At 36.2% G+C, this 22,138-nt stretch overlaps 1 protein-coding gene across 2 annotated transcripts in view; it reads right to left on the reverse strand.

Moving 5' to 3' along the window:
- Positions 1-22,138, reverse strand: part of EPS8 (epidermal growth factor receptor pathway substrate 8) — an 82,087-nt gene that overhangs the window by 24,073 nt on the left and 35,876 nt on the right. For both annotated transcript variants that reach the window (XM_040967499.1, XM_040967489.1), the window contains exons 4-15: positions 21,060-21,127; positions 19,915-20,076; positions 19,639-19,788; positions 16,363-16,445; positions 15,770-15,906; positions 14,440-14,513; positions 12,948-13,074; positions 10,996-11,084; positions 10,555-10,629; positions 7,377-7,525; positions 6,672-6,855; positions 3,216-3,349 (exon numbers count right to left, since the gene is read on the reverse strand). In XM_040967499.1, the coding sequence (XP_040823433.1) occupies positions 3,216-3,349; positions 6,672-6,855; positions 7,377-7,525; positions 10,555-10,629; positions 10,996-11,084; positions 12,948-13,074; positions 14,440-14,513; positions 15,770-15,906; positions 16,363-16,445; positions 19,639-19,788; positions 19,915-20,076; positions 21,060-21,127 (1,432 nt within the window). The remainder of the gene's footprint in view (positions 1-3,215; positions 3,350-6,671; positions 6,856-7,376; positions 7,526-10,554; positions 10,630-10,995; positions 11,085-12,947; positions 13,075-14,439; positions 14,514-15,769; positions 15,907-16,362; positions 16,446-19,638; positions 19,789-19,914; positions 20,077-21,059; positions 21,128-22,138) is intronic.

Below are 22,138 nucleotides of genomic sequence, written 5' to 3' on the forward strand. Positions count from 1 at the left end.
CTGTGGTGTAGTAGGTAGCAGTATGGTGCCAGCATCCATAAGGACACCTGTTTGAGTTCTGTTTGCTCCACTTCCTATCCAACTCCCTGCTAATGTGTCGGGAAAAATGGCAAAAGATGGCCCCCCTGTATCTATGTGGGAGACCTGAAAGAAGCTACACTGGTCCACCTCCAACCACTGTGGTCATTCAAGGAGTAAACCAAAAGATATTACGTGTTGCTCGCTCTCTCTCTCTCTCTTTCTCTTTCTGTCTCTTTCTCTCTCTCTAAATCTGCCTTTCCAATAAGAACAAATAAATCTTTATTATTATTATTATTATTATTATTATTATTATTATGTTGCATTATGTGACACAGTGTTTTTAGGCACTGGGATTCCCCCTAGGAACAAATAAATCTTAAAAGAAATTTTCTTTAAACACCGTATTTTTTCTAGTCATCAAGTGAACATTAAGAGACTTAAAATATTATTTTAAAAAACTGCAAGTAACAGCAAATGTACTAACAGTAAAATAAATGCAACACAGAAAATGTGTTAATCTATTCTTCATATATATTTCCATAGTAACTTCAACTCTTCCTTATCAGTTTTACTTCCTAATCTCTTCCATTTATTTTCCCACATTTCCTCACACAATTCTTCAAGAGAAAAAGCACAATGAGATAAAAGATGTTGGTCATCATGCCTCTGTATAATGACTACTCTTTTTGCTGTCTGCTAAGTTTTCTAGAGAACCGAGTTACAGCAGAGCCTGTAGGGCAACTGTGAAGAGAATGCAATCTGTCATTTAGTAGGTACACATTGACAGAATACCTCTTCTACACAGAGGTACCTACGCCGGAAAAGATGTATCTGTATCTATCTATATCTGTACGCATACATAGATAGGCATATATAATCATATAACTATATGCAGTTACTATTAATAATAATATGTAACAGTGATATGGACATAATTTAATTTCCCACCAGTTTTAGATATACATTAATAGTAACAATTTAAAAACGGATAGGATTTCCTATTCCTCCTATCCAAATGGACAAAATCTGCATTTATCTACTTTATATATTTACATTCCATCAAAATTTCACTTGGGAGATAAAACAGATACAACCACCCCTAAAGTTAGAGAAGCAGTAACTTTAGTTCCTTGCTTTCTCTCTTCTTCCATGTTCTTCTCTCCTGTAATCTGGAACCAAATCACTACTAATAATGGAGAGCTGAGTGTACTGTAACCAAGAGAATAATTACCTGCCTGCAGCAATTTGTGTGGGTGAGATAAAAGTATGGTACACTTGTCTTTGAACTATTTGCCATCCTAAGGCCACAAAGGCATTTGTCCTGCATGTATTTACAAAGTGCTTTCAAATTTACAAATCTCTATAACAACTTTCAAATTTTTTTTTGCCCTCTATAAAGTTGTATATGACATTGACAATTGTCAACGGGAAAAAAAATCGAAATTTGTATTATTCTGATGTACTGAAGTTTTTTTATGAGATCTGGGACCAATCAATATTGTCTGTTTCTAATTTGGAACAGACAGCTCAACTGATCTCAAGCAGATGTTGAGACAATATTCTGAGAACTTCTCCAAGAGACTAATTGCATCTAAAGAGCTGTAAAGTGTAATCACTGAAAGGTGAGGCTCTAAATTCAACAGATGGTCTCCTTTGTGACATGGTAATTTCACTGACCAATAAATATGCTTCACTTGGTAACTACTGTATTCTGTATTCCTGCCATTTGGTATAATGAAAGAAAAAATAATAGTAATAAAGTTAGCAATATTGTTAGAATTCTAAACCCTCATGTGTTTCATGTTACCCACAGCTTTTAGCAGAATGAGGACAATTCACCTGAGTAATGCAGAATACCAATGTTCCAGAATACTATCAACTGCCTCAACTGCTAACCCAGGTAATGCTCTATCATTGATTTCTGGGTTAAGAACAGGGAACTAGTGGCTCTGAAATGTTGCATACACTATCATGTACTTACTCAGTCATTTACTCAATCCAGTAGATCTACCTTGAGTGGTTATAACATATTATCTAGAGGCTTACTAGATATGGAACATGATAACATTTTCTGGTAGCATTATATAATAAATCTGAACACATACGAGAAATGTACCCAAATGGTTTTCAAGCTATTTCACTGTAAAAAATCATCCTGCTTTATTGAAGTAACAGAACAAAAAGAAATAATTTCCAGAATCTTAACATCTAAAATTGAATGACATGAGACTACCTGGATGTGCAATACTTTAGTCAATGAGAAGTTTAATGAAGCAATGCTCATGACTCACAATTCCAATTATAAATTATTTCAAAACTTGGCATTTTAAAGGTATGTTATTCGGTGCTGATTTTTTTTTGTCCTCAATTTAATATGTTAGTAGTACACCAAGAGTAACACCCACTTAGTGACCACACTAATAAGCAGAGCATTATCTCAGCCATCAACCCTGACAAAAAACATGCAAAATTCATCTTCTCCTGCGTTTGTTAGAGTAAATTGAACAAAAAGGGGGGGGGGGCGCATGCAACACTCATGAGAACACCAAGGCTGAGGAACAAAGCGCCTCCCATTCTTTCTCTTTTCTGTATGGGCACCTGTGTAAACTTAACCTGCTAGAAAAACAACGCTGAAAAAAGAGACAGAGAATCTAGTTCCACTGTCTTATTTCTTCTCCATACCAGTTTTCCACTTCTGCTTACGTTTATTTTTTAAAAAAATAAAAACATAGGCAAATGAGTCAGATGTAAAACTGGAAAGTAAAAATAAATATAAGAGGACATGGTAAGAACTAAACAAGGCTTGAGTCTGTGTGATTATTTGGTTTAATATGTTCCTATCTAAAGGAAGGTTGTTTATTTTTGTTGGATGTAAGATGGAAATTGCTTCCTTTAAAAAGTACAGAATTGGAAAGATCCTTAGAGACCCCCTGGTGAACACTGATAGTTTCAAGCTAATTCTTCTTTCTTCTTCATGCACAGATTTTTGTCAGAAGTATCTTTTAAAAAACAGAAAAGAATCAAACGGTATTGGCACTATGTGAGCAAAATAAACTGGAAGTATAGACAAATTTTGTAAAGTTACTGATTAAAAGCTTAAAGTAATAGACTATAATTTAGGTCTTGCCACTTTATCAGCATAAAATCAGGGACAGTCAGCCACAGTTCTGCAAATTGTACCCAATAAAAATTACCTATCTACATGGCGACTCGGAGTTGGCTTAATAGCAACAGCAGGCTCTCCTTGTTCCGAAAGGGGCGCTCGCGTGTAAAGGTTGCTGTTATACGTATAGGCGTCCGCAGGAGAGTAGTCTGATCCACTGGAATGCTGAAAGATAGACCAAGACAGATTCAAGAATCACTAATGCTTACCTGAATGAGCATTTGTATCAGTGAACAACAACCTCCCACTACATTGTCAACAGCTTCCATTTAAGTGGTTGACAATTACATTAACAAATTATGACACATGTGGACCAAGACTTACTTGTAACAAGAAAAGCCATTAGAGCAAAGGTTAAATCTTGAAGTCAGTATTGTCCCATGAAAATCCTCTCAGCTCTATACAAAGCAGGTTATATGGGAAAAGTTGGTCGACAGCTGTATCAAGTTATGATTACTTAGGAGCAATAACTTCTGCTGCCCCACTGTACAACATGGTAATCACAGATAATGGCAATTTATCTATTTCCCGTACTTTAGACAAACTAGAAAAGTGAATGTTGAACGCTTTCAGCACAAAGCAATGATGAACATCTGTGAAGATGGATACATTCATCTTGATTTCAACATTACAAAATGTGTGCATGTACCTAAACATAAGATGGTATATAAAAATGTATAGTTTTGTGTGTTAATTTTTTAAAATAGGAAATTATTTCAAATAAAAAAATTGAGGAAGTGGAAACATGAAAATTAGCCTGGTAACAAATACAGATGAATAAACTTAGTTTTAGCATCCTATTAAAGTAAAATTATACCATCCTCCTATTTTTCTCATTTTTAAGTTGAACACATATTATTTTTATTTTTTTCATGGCAACACTTTTATCAGCCTTGTTTTCAAGAAGAAAATATACTGACTTTGAGTGTCAAAGAGTTCAGAATAATATAAGAATGGAGGCATTTCTCTCTCTCTTTTTTTTTCTCAGCTAATACACAGACTTGAACTTAGCAGATGCTACTAAGAGGAAGAGTGAGGTGCTTGGGTCTCTTAGAACACCACAGTTTTAAAGCTATGAAGAGGACATACTCAGATTAGGTGAAAAGAAAAAAAGGCCAGAAACACTACTGAAAGATTCTCCCATTGTTTCCTCAGGTAAAATCAAGTCTGACAGTGTTTCTGACAGACAATAATGCAAAGAAACTGCTTAAGCATTTCCACTGTCAGCAGGTTCGCTATGGAAATCCATGGTTAACAAAATTAGCAGAAACGGAGCTGAGCTTAAACACAGACAAGCAGGTAGTGTTAAAGTTGAAATATTATTCCTCAGGTACATAATCAAGACACTGCGCTTCACGAAACAATATAACATTTTTCATTCATTTAAATATCTGAGTTTGATTAATTCAGTTTATCACTTCCCCAGGAGAGAGCAGAGGCACTAAATTTGATGAGCAAATCTTACCATAGGGAACTATTTGATCAATTCTTAAGATTAAACTAAAGGGAGGAGTATAAGAAACTCCACCTTTTGCTTAGCTCTATACAGAACAACGCAAGGTCAGCCAGCAGGAAATCACGGGGGATGTGACTGGAGTGACTGGAGGCAGGAGAGAAGCCATGGCAGTGACTAAATGTGATGACTACATGGCCTTGACCATGGCCATGCCTGGGCCGAGGAAGTACAGCTGCTGAGTACTGCCACTCACACTCGTCTGTCAGTCCACGTCATCTGTTGCCTTTCAATTACACACACAAATCACCAGTTCCTGAATTACCCACATCTTGTCATAAGTTCATTTATTATAGCAGCAATAAAGTACAATAAAAGCTCTATCCTAGGGATATTGCGTTTTTGTGTGTACATTTTACATCACCATTACTTGGCCTCTTTTCCAACAAAATCTCAACGCATAAAATTCCCCCAAACCGCTAGCAGATTTTAAAACCTCTGAATCCACTTAAGTCACATAATAGAAAATGGATTACAACAGGAAAAGAATAACTCATTATAATAAAGTGCTCTCCACAATTTTTCTTTCAAAATTACTTATTCGCTGAAGAGTAGACATTTAGATTCTGGAAAGCTGAAATGCATTACTCTTTCCTTAAATATGCAAATTGAAAAAAATAACTCACAAGAGTAATTTTCTGAGGCATATCATCTATTTAAGATATGAATATTATAAGCTGGAAATTCTTCTGATTTGAAAATAGTCAATTGTAACTACAGCAACAGCAAGTGTACCATAACACTAGGTTGGATCACATTTTTTTTTTTTCTTCTAAAGAAGTTGTCCTCTAAACGGATAGGAAACTCATACTGATGAGGTCTATAAAACAGAGGCAAGGGCATCTGTGTGCCACCCAGTGTCCACAGCATTGAGGTCATCTAACTACTCATGTAGAGGAAAGGGCAGGCACAGAATCCACCTCCTCCCTTAGATGCAGCCAGAGAGGAAACAACACACCAGAAAACAAGCAAGTTCAAAGCAGTGCACTTGTGTGACTTTGAAAATGTCAGGAATTTAACTCAACATTGATTTCTAAGAACTGACCATGCAGGAACTATTTTAAGAAATGTGTGCTTCTCTGTAAAATTGGTGATAGCATGCCATTGACCATGGTTTGCTAATTCATTTGCTTATCACACATTTGGCACATTAGATAGATGTCTTTGACAATTAAGGAATGAAATAAAGGAAAAGAACTAGGCAGCAGGAGGATCTAGTCCTTGTTTACTGTTTTCAGTTCAAATTAGATCTCACTCATCTAATTTGTGGTCATCCCATTTGTGCTTGAGTCAATTTGAATTGGTTTCTCAGTAGAACACGAGAAAGCAAAGAAAAATCATTTTTAAGGGAGGTGAGAAGACAGTCAATTTCATGCCCTCGATTTCCTCCCTGAACAGGTTATAAGATAACTCAAAGCTTCCTAAATTCTTACACGACGCAACACAGGTTAAGATTTCTCAAGTTGTCCTCAGATTGTACATGAGCATCTGCACCTGAGAACTAAAGTTCAGAAAAAGGTTTGGTCCTTTATCTGGGCTGACAGGACTCACAAAAGGTTGGAATCAAGGAAGAAAAAAAAAAAAAAAAAGAAAGAAAGAAATCTCAGGATTCAGGAAAGAACTGCTTGAGACAGGCTTGCAGGAAATAGGTCTGAAAATGGAAACAGAAAAAAAAAGCAAGAAATTTAACCAAAAGCAGCAGGGACATTTGCTGGCAAGGAAAGTATGACACAAAGTCACCAAGGCCCCGGAGCAGTGGCAGAAGAGTCAAGCAGTAGGGAATGGTGCAGGCTGAGAGTCAGAACAACTGGCATAAAAACAAGCAAGAGATGAGCAATCTGGCTGCAGGAGAAGGTAGCATTCCATCACTGATTTCAGAACAATCTTCAGATCAGAATGGGAACACACGGAAATACAGGAGGACCCACAGATGATTGCCCTAGCTGCAAAAATAAGTGAAGTTAAAAGCTTTACCTCTGTGGATAATCTTTTAATTTCTTGCTTGCGTTGGTGTTCTGCTACACTTGCCACAGATTCAGCCAGCTGATAAAGATCTTGATCCATCGGTGCGCCCATGAAGTTCAGCATTGGTGGCTCCCAACCATTCCGGAAACGTGGGACATAAGGGGGTATAAACTGTTCTTTTGGCCACTCTGTCCTGGAGAAGAACAGTAAGACACAGAAGCAGTAAAAATTAACAAATGTACCCATGCTCACAATAATTGGTACACCTAGCCAAATCAACATAAAACCAAGCAACAAATAAAAAATACACACCCCTCTGTGCTCCATTCACCCAAAACAGAAAGCAAACATACTTATACTAATATGAAATGAAATAAATATTGAATTTTGTGGCACATCTCTTTTCTCCACATTCCCTAACTCTCCACTGAACTGAACTTCTTAACATGAATGCAGGGATTTACTGTTGTTGTTCCAGCTCTAGACACGACAGTGGAAGTCTTTACAACCCATATTCTGTTCTAGAATTCTGTCCTGCTTCAAGCCCTGAATCTTGGCCCTCTTTCTCATCCTTGCATTAGCTGTCTAGGATTTCAAGACTTCAGGTTTTTCATAGAAAGAATGCTAAATCAATGTCTTGATATACATGTTATAAGCAAAGAGCCATATTTAAAAGCATTAAGGGTACTAAATGCTAAATGAATATGTGCTTACCTGGTTTTCATCCAAGCTTCGCCCAGGGACATCCACAGCTGCCGTTCATCAGCACTGACCGTATGATTTAAGAAATCAATTGTGTCCTTAGTCAGGAGGGGGCTAAGCACGGTACTGGCTAGTTCAGGGCCTCCTGTTGCCTGTACCACCTAAAATGATAATAAATAGTATTTCAACACAAAGGCAACAATTACTTATATAATCTACACACTACATAGATTTTTAAAAACTGTGCCATCAACAGTAGTCAATCAAAACTGCTCCAAATTTATTTCTCAGGAGCTATTTTCTGGCTAGAAAGGGGTAGTTATCAACTAGAGCAGAAGCCAGAACACTTTTCTAAAAATCTCTTTTTCTCACAAATGTGGCACTAGATGGAAGAATTTTTTTCAATGATTTGGAAGGAGGCGTCACTATTTTATAGCTCTACTCTGAAATGAGTAGTAACTCATTCATCTGTGGAAGAGTATGAAAAAGTTACCCCACACTGCTTTGTAAACAGTGCTTCCTAACATTCAAATGAAAACAACCACAAAGGTGTGAAAAACAAACATTCTGTTAATGAGTTAGCAGCACTTTCTTTGCATAAGGATGGCTTTGATCTAATTTTTAAATGGGCTCATCCTGCAAGGACTATTCAACAACAGCTACATAAGCAGAAACCTGGAATTCTATATATAATATATGGAATGTGGGTACATTCATAAATCGTTGATGTAGTCTAGGGTTTCAATATATCTAACCCCTTATTGTTCACCTTCTGTCATTCATGCTGTTACTTCCCCATTTGTAAAGCAATATTGGCCCCACAATCTACTTCAGATCTTTTCAGTTACCCCTGGAGAAGATTTATTTTCCTTTTTGATCTTTGGACTCTTTTTCTCTTATTCTTCCTGATTTTAATGAACAATTCTGAGAAATGTTGAATTCACTTCATGAGAAGCATTAAAGAATTCAACTACCACAGTTGTCATATACTGTAAATCAAAAATAGTGAACAAGTATGCATATCTGTGTGTAAAACCACTAACTACTCCCTCTGCTTTCTGCTGCAGCATGTTCTGCAGGTCTCAATGTTTCTTAGTGTGGCATAAATATAATTTAGCTGTCCCTAAAGAGCAAAATGGTTATACGTAATGTAAACTTGGAAAAATTGCTATTATACTTTTTGCAACTATACTAAATGAAAAATGGGAAGGGAAGTATATTAGTACATCCCTTCTTTAAACAAAAAAGGAAGGAGCATACCCCCTGAGTGCTGAAATGTAGAAAATGATGATGTGGGTTTTTGGGGTCACAATCTATGATACAATCTTTTCCTTGATGAAATCATAGAACCCTCCAGTTCATTTCCAAAGGGAACTGTTAACAATACATAACTTTGCTTCAAAACTGTTTCTCATGCAAATACAAACAGCTATGTGCAAAACTGTATTATGTGCACATCATCACACCTGGCACACAGTAGGCAAGCCAATGCCTGCTAACTGTTCTCTGATTCTGTCCATTGTTTCCACGCTGAAAATGCACAGGGTTTAGTCAGTCCTTGCTTCTCTCCTTTATTTACAATAACTCCCCTGATGACATTATCCAATCTCACATCTTTAAATGTCTTCCCTATATAGATGGTTGTCCAATGTGTTGCTGGGCCTTATATCTCTACTGAACTCTAAATTCATACATGTGGCTATCAATTCAAATTTCCCCATTTTGAAGTAGATAAATGTGGGCATATTTTAAATTAAATTTTTTGTTTCCCTCAAAAGATTTATTCCACTTACCCCATACTGTCAAAACACAATGGTCAAAATCCTTGGAGATATTTTAAACAATATATTCCATATACCAAAAGATTGATATCTAGAATCAGACTTGTCACTTTTAGGTTCAAGTACTTGGCTCAAGCACTATGATTTCCTATTTGAGTCAATATATACCCTAAGTGCTTCTACATCAAAATATCTTTTTAGGTTTTATTTACTTATTTTATTTATTAAAAAAGCAGAGAGAGTGAGAGAGAAAGAGTGCTCCCACTGGTTCACACCCAAAATGCCTGCAAAGATTGGACCTAGGCAAGTCCTAAGCCTGAAGCTCAGAATTCAATCTGGATCTGCCACGTAGATACCATTCACAGGAAGCTAGAACCAGAAAAGTGCTGGTGACTCAAGCACAGGCCTTGTGACAGGGAATACGGGTGTCCCAAGCAGCATCTTACCACTCCACCAAATTCCCACATTCCTTCATACATTTCTATGTTGCAATGAGAGCAATAATTCTCTGGTATAAACCCTGAAATTGTCAAAGTACTCAAAATTCCCTAAAAAAAAAAACCAAAAACCAAAAAACAAACAAACAAACAAAAAAAACCAGAAAGATGTGTCCATTCCTGTTTTTACTTTGATGGGCTCATCTCCTTTGAATCGTCACATTGTTATTTTACTCAAGTCATAATACCTCTAAAACATGCTTCATATATTATTACTCAAAGCATTTACAATTAGCTTTCCTCTGTCTGAAATTCTTTTCCCTGAAAAATCAATGAGTCATTCCCTATTTCTTTTATTCCAATGACATTTTCTCAGTGAGACTTCCTTTTAATCAAATGCACAACACACACACACACACACACACACACACACACACACACACACACACACAAACCAGCAGTACTCTGTTTCCCTTCCTGCTCTGTATTTTCCAGTCAGTATTTAATCTTTAGAAAACCACATTATGTGTGTACTCATTTAGCATATTGGCTTCCCCTTCACATTATGATAGAATTCCAAGAGGGTAACATCTTTTGATTGCCTTGTTCCTGATGAGCTGTTATAATGCCAAGCACACGTGAAGCTCTCAATAAGTATTTGCTATTCACAAATGAGCCAACAAGTAAATCAGAGACCACTTAGGAGTTGGAAGAACATCTAAAGAATACGAATCTCCTAACAATTTCATGGAACAGAGCCGTCCACCCAGCACCATGGTTCTCACAACACTAAAGTCTCTTCATTCGTAAAATAATGTGTTGTTTCAAACACTTGACTTTTATACTCTCAATGTTTGCACAGATAGCAAAACTGGCACTCACCTAAGGAAATGAAAATGGCCCCAATTACTAGTAAAGACGGTTGGAGTTAAACACCATCAAGAATGATTATTTAAGCCAGCAAACTCTTACCATATTCAATGGAGTAAATAGAAAATGAACCAAATCTGCAGCACTGGGATTCTGGATGTGAGACTTCAATTTGGCCTGTAACATTAAAAACACAAATATGATGATGATATAACTGAATAGCATAAAGACACTCCAAGAGGTCCAACATAGACCCTTCCAGAGTATTTTCCTACCAGTTTTATTTTCGTATATACATTACCATACGCCAGAGAAAGAGAAATGAGTTACCAAAAAAAGGCAATAGAAGTTCTTATTTTTATACCAGTTCTCCTGGTTAGATTTTACTATCTCTTATTTTAATTAAAGACACATCAAAATGTGCATGACAAAAGAAATCTGAATATTAATTTTATTTATGAATTTAATCAAGATCATCCTAGCTAGAATTTGGTCTCTTTCATTTATTTCTTCTAGAATCATATAAAAAGATTTTCCACTTACCAGAAGATTAAATCCATGTTTAAATTTTTGGAAACAGTCAACAAACTCATCAGGAGGTGGAGGTTTTGCCCTCAGAGTTAAAACACCCTCTAATGAAATAAATGAGAATAAATGAAAAAACTATAATCACATTTATGCCTGGAAAGTTTGATGCGCACACTAGGCAGGCTACCTAGTTACTTTATTACACCTGCAAAGTAAGAATTAGAGCCAAAGTTTGACATTACTTCCTCTATGAAACTATCAGTTACCTACTCAATTTTATAAATACATCTGCCCTTCCTTGGGCCACTGATTGTGGTTATTGTTGTGAAGAGTATAAAACAAAATGGATTGCACTCATTAGGGTTTGAAAAGTAATAACAGACATGAATCAGATAATGTACATGGGTGTGCCTTCTAAGTGCTAGCAGGAGCTATAGCTAATGGGGGACAGGGAAATGGATACTTCGATGTGCTTCTCAGGTAAAGCAGCTTTTATGGTGGCATTTGCAATGTTTGTTTCATGACAATTGTGTGGGAAAAGCATCAGGATTAGATAAAAAGTAGCATGAGTTTAAAACATGCAAAAAATGGTTGTATGTATGCGCAACACCCAAACAGAAAAATATGGAAATGAAAGCATAGGCCAAGTTCAAATTATAGATGACCTTGTCAGAGTGTGATACTGTATAGAAACTGATGGAACACTTTGATAAAGCTAACATGCTTCATCAAAGAAGAATGAAGCGGCTGATTTAGAGCTTTGGGAAAAATGGTCTCACAGCATGGAGACTGCTTAGGAGCTGAGTAAACATGAAGCCAGCTAGAACTATATGCTGCTTGTGAAAACAAAAATGGAGGTAACTGAATACAGGAGATATCGAGAAAATAAAACTGGCATCTATTAGCTAGAGAATGGAGTCATAGAACAATCTGTGGTGTTGAATCTGTGTAAGATAAAATACACTTTACAGAGATTGGGGGAGAAACAAGTGGTCTGAGATACCAGAAATATGTCTAGTTTCAGATTATATAGACTTATTTCAGACACAGATCTAAAAGATAGAGCTGAGACTGAATATTTACTTTTCCTTTATATATTTCAATTTTTACCCTTTCCCCAAAGATAGCATAATAAACGTTAATCCAAAATTACAATTTTATAAAGTTTTAGGCTCCTAAACATGGCCTCACTACAGTAAACTTCAAATGTTTGTGCATCACTCTGTATGTGGATGTGCACCTTGGACTTTTATGTTGGAAAATTCATATCCACTGACATTTTAAAAAAAATATTGCAGAGAAAAAGCAACCATCTTATTACCAAACTAGTGAAGTTCTATATTTACAAAACATGCAAATATGAAACTTGAGCTATGATTTTCATTAGCACACACACATTTGACAATTGCTGATGAAAACTTGAGTTGGATGTCTGCCAACTAAATCTCGGGGTCTCAGGGACAAGGGACACACGCAAGGGTCTTTGCTACAAGGATTACTACAACCTGGCTCAACAGGCTCCCTAGGCTCAGTTGAATCCTGTCTCCATCCCCGGGACCACCCTGAGACAAGGAACCTTAGTCTAAATTTGGTGCAATGTTCCTGAACAACTCACAAGGACAGAAACTGCATAGCACTGGAGTCTTTACAAGATTAAAAGCATCTCTTGTTTGCATCACATTTTCTGCAAATAGGGTGTTTTGTCAATTACTTTATATAGCTGTCAGAGAAATTGCCAGGAATCTGATACTATGACAGCATTAATAACTTTGTGACTATTTTAAAATTTACATGATTGAAGTTGTACATTTTTTCATTTGATTGTTTACAGCCTGTGCCTATTTTTCTACTGGGCTATTGTTTAGTAGCACTATTGGGCCTCTGACTATAAAGCGAATTAAAAATATGTGATCTCAAAAGATAAAAAAGGAAAATAATAATTATGTGATAAAGACAATGCACTTTACCTCCTGGTCCTTTCTTTTTACTTTTCTTAGTTTTCTTTCTTCTGGAAAGCTCAGAAAATGCTTCTGCTGCTTTTTGGAGTTTCATAATGAAAAATTCAATGTCATCCAAAATGTGGTTTAAGATTTGCTGCAATTAGAAATTGTACAGTAAAAACAAAACCATTTCACCTGAGTCATGCACTGATAATCAATAATGAACAGACAATACTTTTCAAGAAAAGCACACAACACCTCCATATGCAAATGTAAAGTTCATGACTAATTCAAAGAAAAAGATTGTGTTAAATACACCTGTGGCTGATTCTGACATTTACATCTTTTCTTCAGTTTAAATTTGCCCTATTAGCAACGCCATCAACAAGCATTCACAATGTCTACTCAGATTATTAAGCACTCTAACCTTCTTGTAGTATTCTCCCACTCTATGTTGGGAGAAAAATGTTCTAAGAAATCTTTTGTTAGAACACTGAACACTTCTGTTTTCCAGATAAATGTCCCACTAAAACACCGGCAGTTTCATAAGATTAAAGCTATAGAGAATCAGGCGATAATAATACACATGCTAATCTATAATAACAGGACATTCATAGAGTTTTTATGTGGCATAATAAAATCAAGGCAGGGATCTTATCTGCTTAGGGACCACTGCAAAGTTTTGAGTATCATATACTGCAGGCTGACTGGACTTCTCTAGTACTTGTAAAATTAGACAATCTTCCAACTAAAGATCCAGGAATCAGTATTACGTACATTTCCAAGCATAACATGTAACTGCAATGTAAAAATGAAATTCCAAATTCTAACTTTTTTTCTTATATTTTTCTAGCTTTCAGACATTCTCGGATATTTTCTTAATAAATGCGAAGAAAATATATTTAAAGACCATTCAAATTACAAACACTGGGAAAAAGAAAAATTGGACAATTCCTCAAATATGCTTCAAATATGATAATTAAGCTTAAATTTATTTTAACTAGTTAAAATGCTAGTTCTAATTCATCATAAATTCACGAACCAAACATCTGCAGAAAAGAAAAAATGATTATGAATAAATGATTATTTAAATGGCATAACTATCTGAGAAGAGAAAAATGCAGAATTCATTTTATGCAGAAACCTTAGTATTCAAATGTATTGTGAGTGTGTGTGTGTGTGTATTTTTTTTTTCTTGTTTAGAAAAAGAGAAGGTCAGGAGCCAGTATTGTGATACAGGGTCTTAAGTCACACCTTTCAATGTCAGCATCCCATATCTCCTTGCTAGGGTAAGTCTTGGCTGCTCTGCTTCTAATCTGGCTCCCTGCTAATGGGCCTGCGAAGCTAGAAAAGATGGTCCAAGTGCTTGTGTCCTTAGAGATCACACGGGAGAGCAGCATGGAGCTTCAAGTCTCCTGGATCAGGGCATGAGAGATTTCCCTCTGTCTCTCTGTTGCTCTGTTTTTTAAGTGATCTTTTTTCTTAAAGCCAATCATCTAAAAATGACTATCACACTTACCACCTCTCTGTCAATCCGTGCTGCCATCATCTCGGGTGTTTCTTCCTGCTCATGATATTGCCTTGGTTTCTCAACTAAAGAAAAGGGAATCACAAATGTTTCAACCATTTCCTTAAGCAATTCCAACAGAAGTAATGAAAATATGTGTAGAAAAGTTTGCCACTTGCAAAACAAGTTAACAGCATTGGAACCACAAATCAACATTGGAGGTAACATTCATGCAACGAGTCCTTGCCACCACAAGCAGAAGCACTGGGTGAAGGTGAAGGATTGCCTTCCCATGATAGTACAGTATTTACTGACTCTGTGATGCCCCTCTGCTTTTTAACTTTCCAACAAAGTGAAGGAGCAACCTACAGAATAAAAGAAAACATCTGCAAGCTATAAATGTGATAAAGGATTAATATCCAGGATAAATAAAAAAAATGTTCAAGAAATTCAGCAAGAACAAAACAAATAATCCAATTAAGAAATGTGAAAGGAAATGAACAGGTATTATTCAAAGGATGAAAAACAAATAGCCAATAGACACATAAAATATTTGACATCTGTATACATAATTAAACATTTTTAAAGCTATAAATTGCACAGTCTGGCAATTAAGAAGCCAATATCCTACATCACAATACATGGATTTACTTCCCAGCTCCAGCCTGACAACGTAGATCCTAAGAACCAAGAGTTCAAAGGGTTGGTCACCCAGACCTGAACTGGATCCCTAACTCCTTGCTTAAGCTTCACCCCAGCTCCATCTAGTAGGGTCATTTGGAGATCAATGGATAGGAGCATGCTCTCTCTTTCTCTCTCTCTCTCTCTGTGCCTTGCACTCAAATAAACAAAAAATTAATTAAAAAATGAAAAATTTGTTTTACTAAATTCTATAGTAAAATAACAGGGCATGCAGTAGACACTTTAACATATCTATGTAATGAGAGTCTTTTACCCTTTCTCCACTGGCAAAGTCTTATCATTGTCTTTGATAGCCTTTTCATTAACTACAATAAATCTGGTAACAAGGGATCGTGGTGAGTTCACAATACATAGAAGGGATTTGAAGAACAATTTAAAAAAAAGATTCTTGTTTGGTATATATTTAACCACTTTAAAGAAGTTATTGGTCATGTGACACTTCATCTCAGTATTGAAAAAAGAATGATCTTAATCCTAACATTTCACACATTAAATGGCTGGCATGCAAAAATAATCTTAACCAAGGATAAACTTTACATCAATTAAACAGCATCAGAATTTGAAAGAAAGAGCCATTTACTCTAAGTAAATGTTCAGTACATACTCATCTGAGAAAATTAATAAAGCTGGAAATACTCACAGTCCCCTTGGTCAGCTGCCCACGCAGACCAGGCTGCCACCCGGCTTCGCACATCAACCTGGGTCATGGTCCCAGGGGGCACAGGGGCCGGCGCTCTGGGTGGAGGTGGGATGCCAGGTTCGGCTTTGGAAATCATCCTTTAGCAAGACAAACCGTTTATGTTATTAGTTCTTCAACCTCAAAAAGAAGCATATCAAGGGGCATTGATGATTTTCTCGCCACTCCCTATTAGGTAGATTTATAATAGGTTTAGGTAGGCTTATAAATAGGTTTTCTTCTTGGGCTCTTTTCAAAATTGTACACCAAATACACCCCTGAGGTCTAGTTTGAACTCCCATAGCCCATCTTCTCTTAAACCCCCATTCATCTTTCAGGACTCTCTCCATGACTTCCCACATTAGCAGGAGAAAGTTTAGGAGAAAAGCTCCTAAACATGGAAAGAAGAAAAAAGCAACCACATGATGATACAACAAGCAGAGCACTCAAGGTAAGACTGCAATAACATGCATCTGCTGAAAATAACTTTCCCAACCACTCAGGGTGGCCAAAGAAAGACGAGAGAAAGAATTCAATGTCTTAATTCCTTAATTTACCTCAGGGTATCAGGCCGCCTCTTCTGTTTCCCTCCCTTACTGTCACTGATAGCACTTTCGATATCTTCACTAATCAGGTTGGCCTGCAAGGAGAGACAAGTTACCTCCAGGGCTACAGATTTCCCCCAAGCCTTTCAAATGTCCATTCAAATGGGCAAAGGAACTAGGTCTATAGCCTGAGTCAATGTTTTCATTGCTTTCACTGCTTTCAAATTGTGGCTCTTGTGGGCGGGTGGGGATTGGTGATTTTCTGTTTGTTTTGTTTTTCCTGTAATGGCAAGATTTAAATGGACAGAATTTAAAAGCTGAAACAAGTTTTAAGGCCATTAAATCCAAATTCCCTTGGTTCTAAAATAGGTGTCCTTTTATAAGGCAAAGGTAAAAGGACTTCACATGGACTGCAAATTCAAGCAGGTGCTATAGATTAAGCTGTGTGATTCTTTCCTTCTGGGCAGAAACATATACATGTGGAGTAAATTTCCTTTCCTTTTCCATATTTAGTGCCTACTGGAGACTCATGGTCCCACCGGCATAAACTGTTGGGCCCCAACAAATACATTCTCAGTCACCGGCCTACCTACTGTACTTGTGGGATGCACCTCAGAAGCTTCCCCCTTTGGGATAACTATCTTATTTTGTCATTTCAGGTGAAAATTAACTTTCTGCAAAAAATACTTTCAAAACTCGGGAACCAATGTGGGGTTGGAAGCTACAGATTTTATTTTGTTTGGTGATCAAGTTTAACACCATTACACCACTTCTGAGATGCATTCATCCTCTATTTTTGTCCCTTCATGCTCCTGAAATTACATTTTCCTCAGCCATGCAGTTTGTATATTCTTACAATGAGCACTGATAATCAAAACATTCTAGAACTGAATGGACACTTAAAGATGTAGTCCATTCTCCTTTTGTTCTAATGGATGAAACTGACGAATCCTTCTATGAAGTGGCCTGAACGAGGTTATGCTAGCAGTTAACTTACAGGGTCAAGGTACCCAGTTCAGTGGTGCTTTATTTTTCAATAAGACATGGCACACATCACCAAAGACGTGTAGTGTAGGATATCAAAATTGAAGATGCCTAGGGACCTTGATTTTCTCATGGGGGGAGAGAAGGCTACTCTTTCTTAGGGGGAAAAATATTACGAAGGACAGCAAGAGCATTGTGTGAAGGGCCATGATAAATGAATACTCAAACTCAAAAGCAACATGGCAGGGGGATTAGATAAAGGAGATTCTATCATATCCACTGCACTGGTATGTTTAATCAGTCAAGGGAACAATGCCTGTTATGTGGACTATGGCACCAATAAGTAAATGCATACTGTTCTTAGTGAGTTTTTAGCAGAGCAAAAGAGAATTCAGTACATACAGTTGAACCTATTACTGTCACTATTACACATCAAATAAACCAAGCCCTTTGTTCAAGAAACTGAAATCCAGAAACTTTGCACACTATGGTAAGCATTATCTACCAGGAGGACTTTCACATCATGGGTCCAAATGTTAGATTTGAAATGATTTTTAACTTAGTACTCTGTTTTCAAAGTGCTTAACTTAAATTTCACCATATTCTCAGAGCAAAATATTCACTTTAGCATTCAGTGACTTAACACATCTAACCTAACAAATCCTTAATATACTTTATGACTTTCAGAAGGTATTCTACTATACAAAACCATGATTAACACATTACAAATTACCTAAAAGTCACATTTTTAGATATGAGATGCCTTAGAGGTTATCTTTAGGAATAGACTAAAATTTATAAAGTGATAAAACACACTGTTTACACTCAGCCCCAATGTACCTATTACAATTTAATCTCAAAACAATGTCAGGATACACTTAAATAACAATAATGAATTTATGTCTGTTTTTGAAGGAATATATTATTGTAATAATATAGGGGTATCAGTGAGTGAGGGAGGAAATATGGTGGGAGGAGAATTTAGGGGAGAGAGGGTATATGGGATAGCAGGGAAGGGAAACCACAGAGCCTATGGAACTGTATCATAAAACAAATTTTGAAAGAAAAAATTAATGTCAAAGAAATATAGAAAAGATCAGGTGTCTCATTATGATAATTTCCCAATTTTTTTTTGTAAGACAAATGTTGCCTGAATATTTATAGTATATAATCAAAACAAAAAAGAAATCACTGCTTTGGCAAGGTACTAATCAACAGAAAATGATTTTAATTAAATCAACTTAGGAAGATTGAAGATAACCTCTAAGGTTCAGTAAAGCATCACAAATTATAATCATCCAAAAATTGTAGTATACTCTAAAATAAAGAGCTTAAGACAGTCTATTATTACAGGTAACTATGTTCCATTATTTTCATATAGTATTTGAGGATTACAAATTTTTAGATATCCTCCAAGTAACATAATTAAATGATGCACTCTGTATCAATGATAAGGGACCTCTATTTGCGTCACTGCAATAACCTATGCTAGGTAGTTAATGCAGAATGAAATAGGATAGAATTATATTTATTTGTTGTCCACACATGACTTTTAAATATTTGATCTCCAAGTATAAGTCAATTTAGAAGGAATTTAATATATTATCCACAAGTTTTAAAAATACACAACACGGGCCCGGCGCGGTGGCGCAAGTGGTTAAGGTCCTCGCCCTGCACGCCTGGGATCCCATATGGGTGCTGGTTCTATCCCAGCAGCCCCGCTTCCCTTCCAGCTCCCTGCCTGTGGCCCGGGAAAGCAGTCGAGGACAGCCCAAAGCTTTGGGACCCTGCACCCGCGTGGGAGACCCGGAAGAGGCTCCTGGCTTTTGACCGGCATAGCACCGGCTGTGGCGCTCACTTGGGGAGTGAATCATCGGACGGAAGATCTTCCTCTCTGTCTGTCCTCTCTGTATATCCGCCTTTCCAATAAAAAATAATAATAAATAAATCTTTAAAAAAAATACACAACACATCTTGTTTTTTTAGTATCCTTCAAATTTCCCCTTTGTTTCATGGCCTGGAAATCCCAAAGAATGGAGTAAGGTATTTTTTTTTCTTGGTTAAAATTATCAAAAAGTAAAATGCTGGTATTCCAAACACCAATAATCAAAATAGGAGGGAACTTCACAGAGTTAATAGAAATACAATGATTATTTTGTGGTCAAAAAGTATGCATTCATTGCACTTTTTTCATGATACCCATTTTTTTGTGACTTTTTTGAAGACCTCTCATATAAATCTTAGAGGTTATCAAAACATCTTTTTAGAAGGCCAAACAAAAAAAAAAAATCACCCTCTTTTTACCTTAATCTCATCGCACTGGAAAAGATGAAGATCTGGCTTGTTCTGGGTTGGCTCTTTGCACACCAGGGCAAGGATAGAATTATAGCTGCATGCGTGCATCACTGCTTGGCAGTGCTGGATGGTACTTAGAGGAAAATTTTCCAGTTCATTCTAGAAACAAAGTAAATATTTTCTTTTGTAAGACTTCTGCCCATTGTCAAACAATCCGGTCTTTCTTTAAGTGAGTATTTATGGAGATTCTTAACAAATGAAACAGTAAAGGTTTCACACACTTGCCTTTGACTCTAAATCAATCAGGCTCACAGCTCTGTCATCCACTTGAAGAATCATGTCTTGAGTCCACACTTTGCCCTTGGCATCAAGCAATTTCAGCTTCCTTATCCCATCATCAACTGTTACCATAGCATCTTTTCGATCCAGCACAAAGGTAGTCAAGTGCTTACGATTGGCAAAAGAGAAAAAATGTTGGTAACATACACACACAACATCTTCGAGCACAGTTTCCAAAGGCAGCATTAATCTAACTGAGGACAAACACACAGTACTCTAGAACCTCATGATTATCTTATCAAGAATAAGATCATCCAGATTTGTGTTCAATACAGAAACCGTTAAGAACTGACTCACATCTGTGTCTGTTTTGTATTCTTCCATGCTGAGTTAAATGTAAGAGTCTTAACAGCCTAAATAACATTCTCTAAAAATAAACTCCACCCTCCATCTTACTCTTACGATGACTTCCCAGTTGAATAATCTATACGTCCGTTCCAAAGCTACAGATACAGACGCTTTGGCTGAACCTTAATAGCAATTCCATCTATAACAGCTTCTAACGGTCAATCTCACGAAGCCATTTACTGGAATAACAATTGTGTGATTTTAGCTATGCATGCTTCAAGTAGCAAACTGAAAATGAGGCCATTTAAAAATTATTTTATTGTTTGCTTTCTTTGACAGCAGAAGTTAATAAAGAAAGGTTTTAATTATAATTTTAAAAAGCCTTTATAATTACGAGCAAATTATTAGCAAGTAGATTTCAATTAGGAGCCACTGTCTTAGAGAATTATAGTAATGATCTCTAGATAAAACTAAATCTAAGTCACTTTCTAAAACAGTAAGAAGCTTAATTTCAAGAAGATTCTTACAGAACAAAATAGAAAATTTTGGCTTTCTTCTGACTGTCATTAAGGCTGACAGTGATCAATTAGCACAGTTATAATTTTAATGTATCTCTATGAATATAAACCCTGGACTAAAACATGTTTCACAAATAATATCTTAGTCTCCCAAAAATGTAAAGAAAATGTCAACACCACCTAAAATGCATCACAGAAATAAAAATGAAGCATCAATTTTATTTTGCTTTCAATCTTCATGTTCCTGAATGGTTATTTTAAATAGCAAATACCAAAGCATCTTACTTCCACACGATACCGGGATACATCTGACACAATGCTGACACTGTCCCGTGCATAATTCTTCCTCTGTTCTAAAAGAGAAATTTAAAAAGACATTATTTACTCACTAATAAATAGGCTAAAGTTCATATATGGTGTCATGTGGTCATTTACAAGCAGGTCTAGCTCACACAGAAATACAGAGTTAACAAGTCACCATTGTGTGCTATAGTTGAAACCATTCACTGTTCATAGTCAGTTGAAAAGCCCCATAGGCAGGGAGAGTTTGACTCAGTGATTTTTAAAACTCCAAAGTTATCAAGATTAGAAATCAGAAATAAAATTATTTCATCTAGGAAACAATTAGGAACATTCCGTCTGACAAAAAAGATGAAAATGACTTTGTAAACTGCATCTGTTCATGCACTGTGCTCAAAATACAATTGTAAATATTGTTATAGATAATGCAGTATATGAGTAGACACCATTATGAAATAATAGACAATATAAACTAATATCTCTTTATAACATCTGAACTACGGACAGTGTTGCAGGAGCTTCAAAACATGGTTCAATCACACTGGATGTCATTAATAGTTTTATCACACATTTATAGAACACACAAACAGAATATAGAAATAAGCTGTTAGATAAAATGAGAAAGTTAGGTATAAAAGTTTTGTACTAAACTGACGTAAAAAGCCAAAAGAAACCCAAAGAAGCCTTTCATTTTACTTTCTAAGATAAATGCTGCAAACTCAAAAATAATATTAAAATAAAAAATGTATTGGCATTGTTTAGTACTAGCTATTTTCTAACCAAGAATCTTGCGTATTTGCAAATTTACAATTTTCCTATTTCTTATAAAGCATAACGCTATCACGAAAAAGAACTCTGAGAACCCAAAGAATTTTTTTCTGTGTGTTCTAATCTAGCTTTGGCTCTGTCACTACATTAAATAGAAAACTAAACTTAAGCAAGACATTTATTGCTCAGGGCCTCAACATCCTCACTGTAAAATAAAATAGTCATGCAAGGTAAGATTAAAGGCCCTTCGGGTAGTAAACTTCTAACATACATACTCATATATACATATATGTATT

This window comes from Ochotona curzoniae, unplaced genomic scaffold (genome assembly GCF_017591425.1).
Source record: "Ochotona curzoniae isolate NIBS_2020 unplaced genomic scaffold, NIBS_Ocur_1.0 contig_1482, whole genome shotgun sequence".
In the NCBI taxonomy this organism is placed as follows: Eukaryota; Metazoa; Chordata; class Mammalia; order Lagomorpha; family Ochotonidae; genus Ochotona; species Ochotona curzoniae.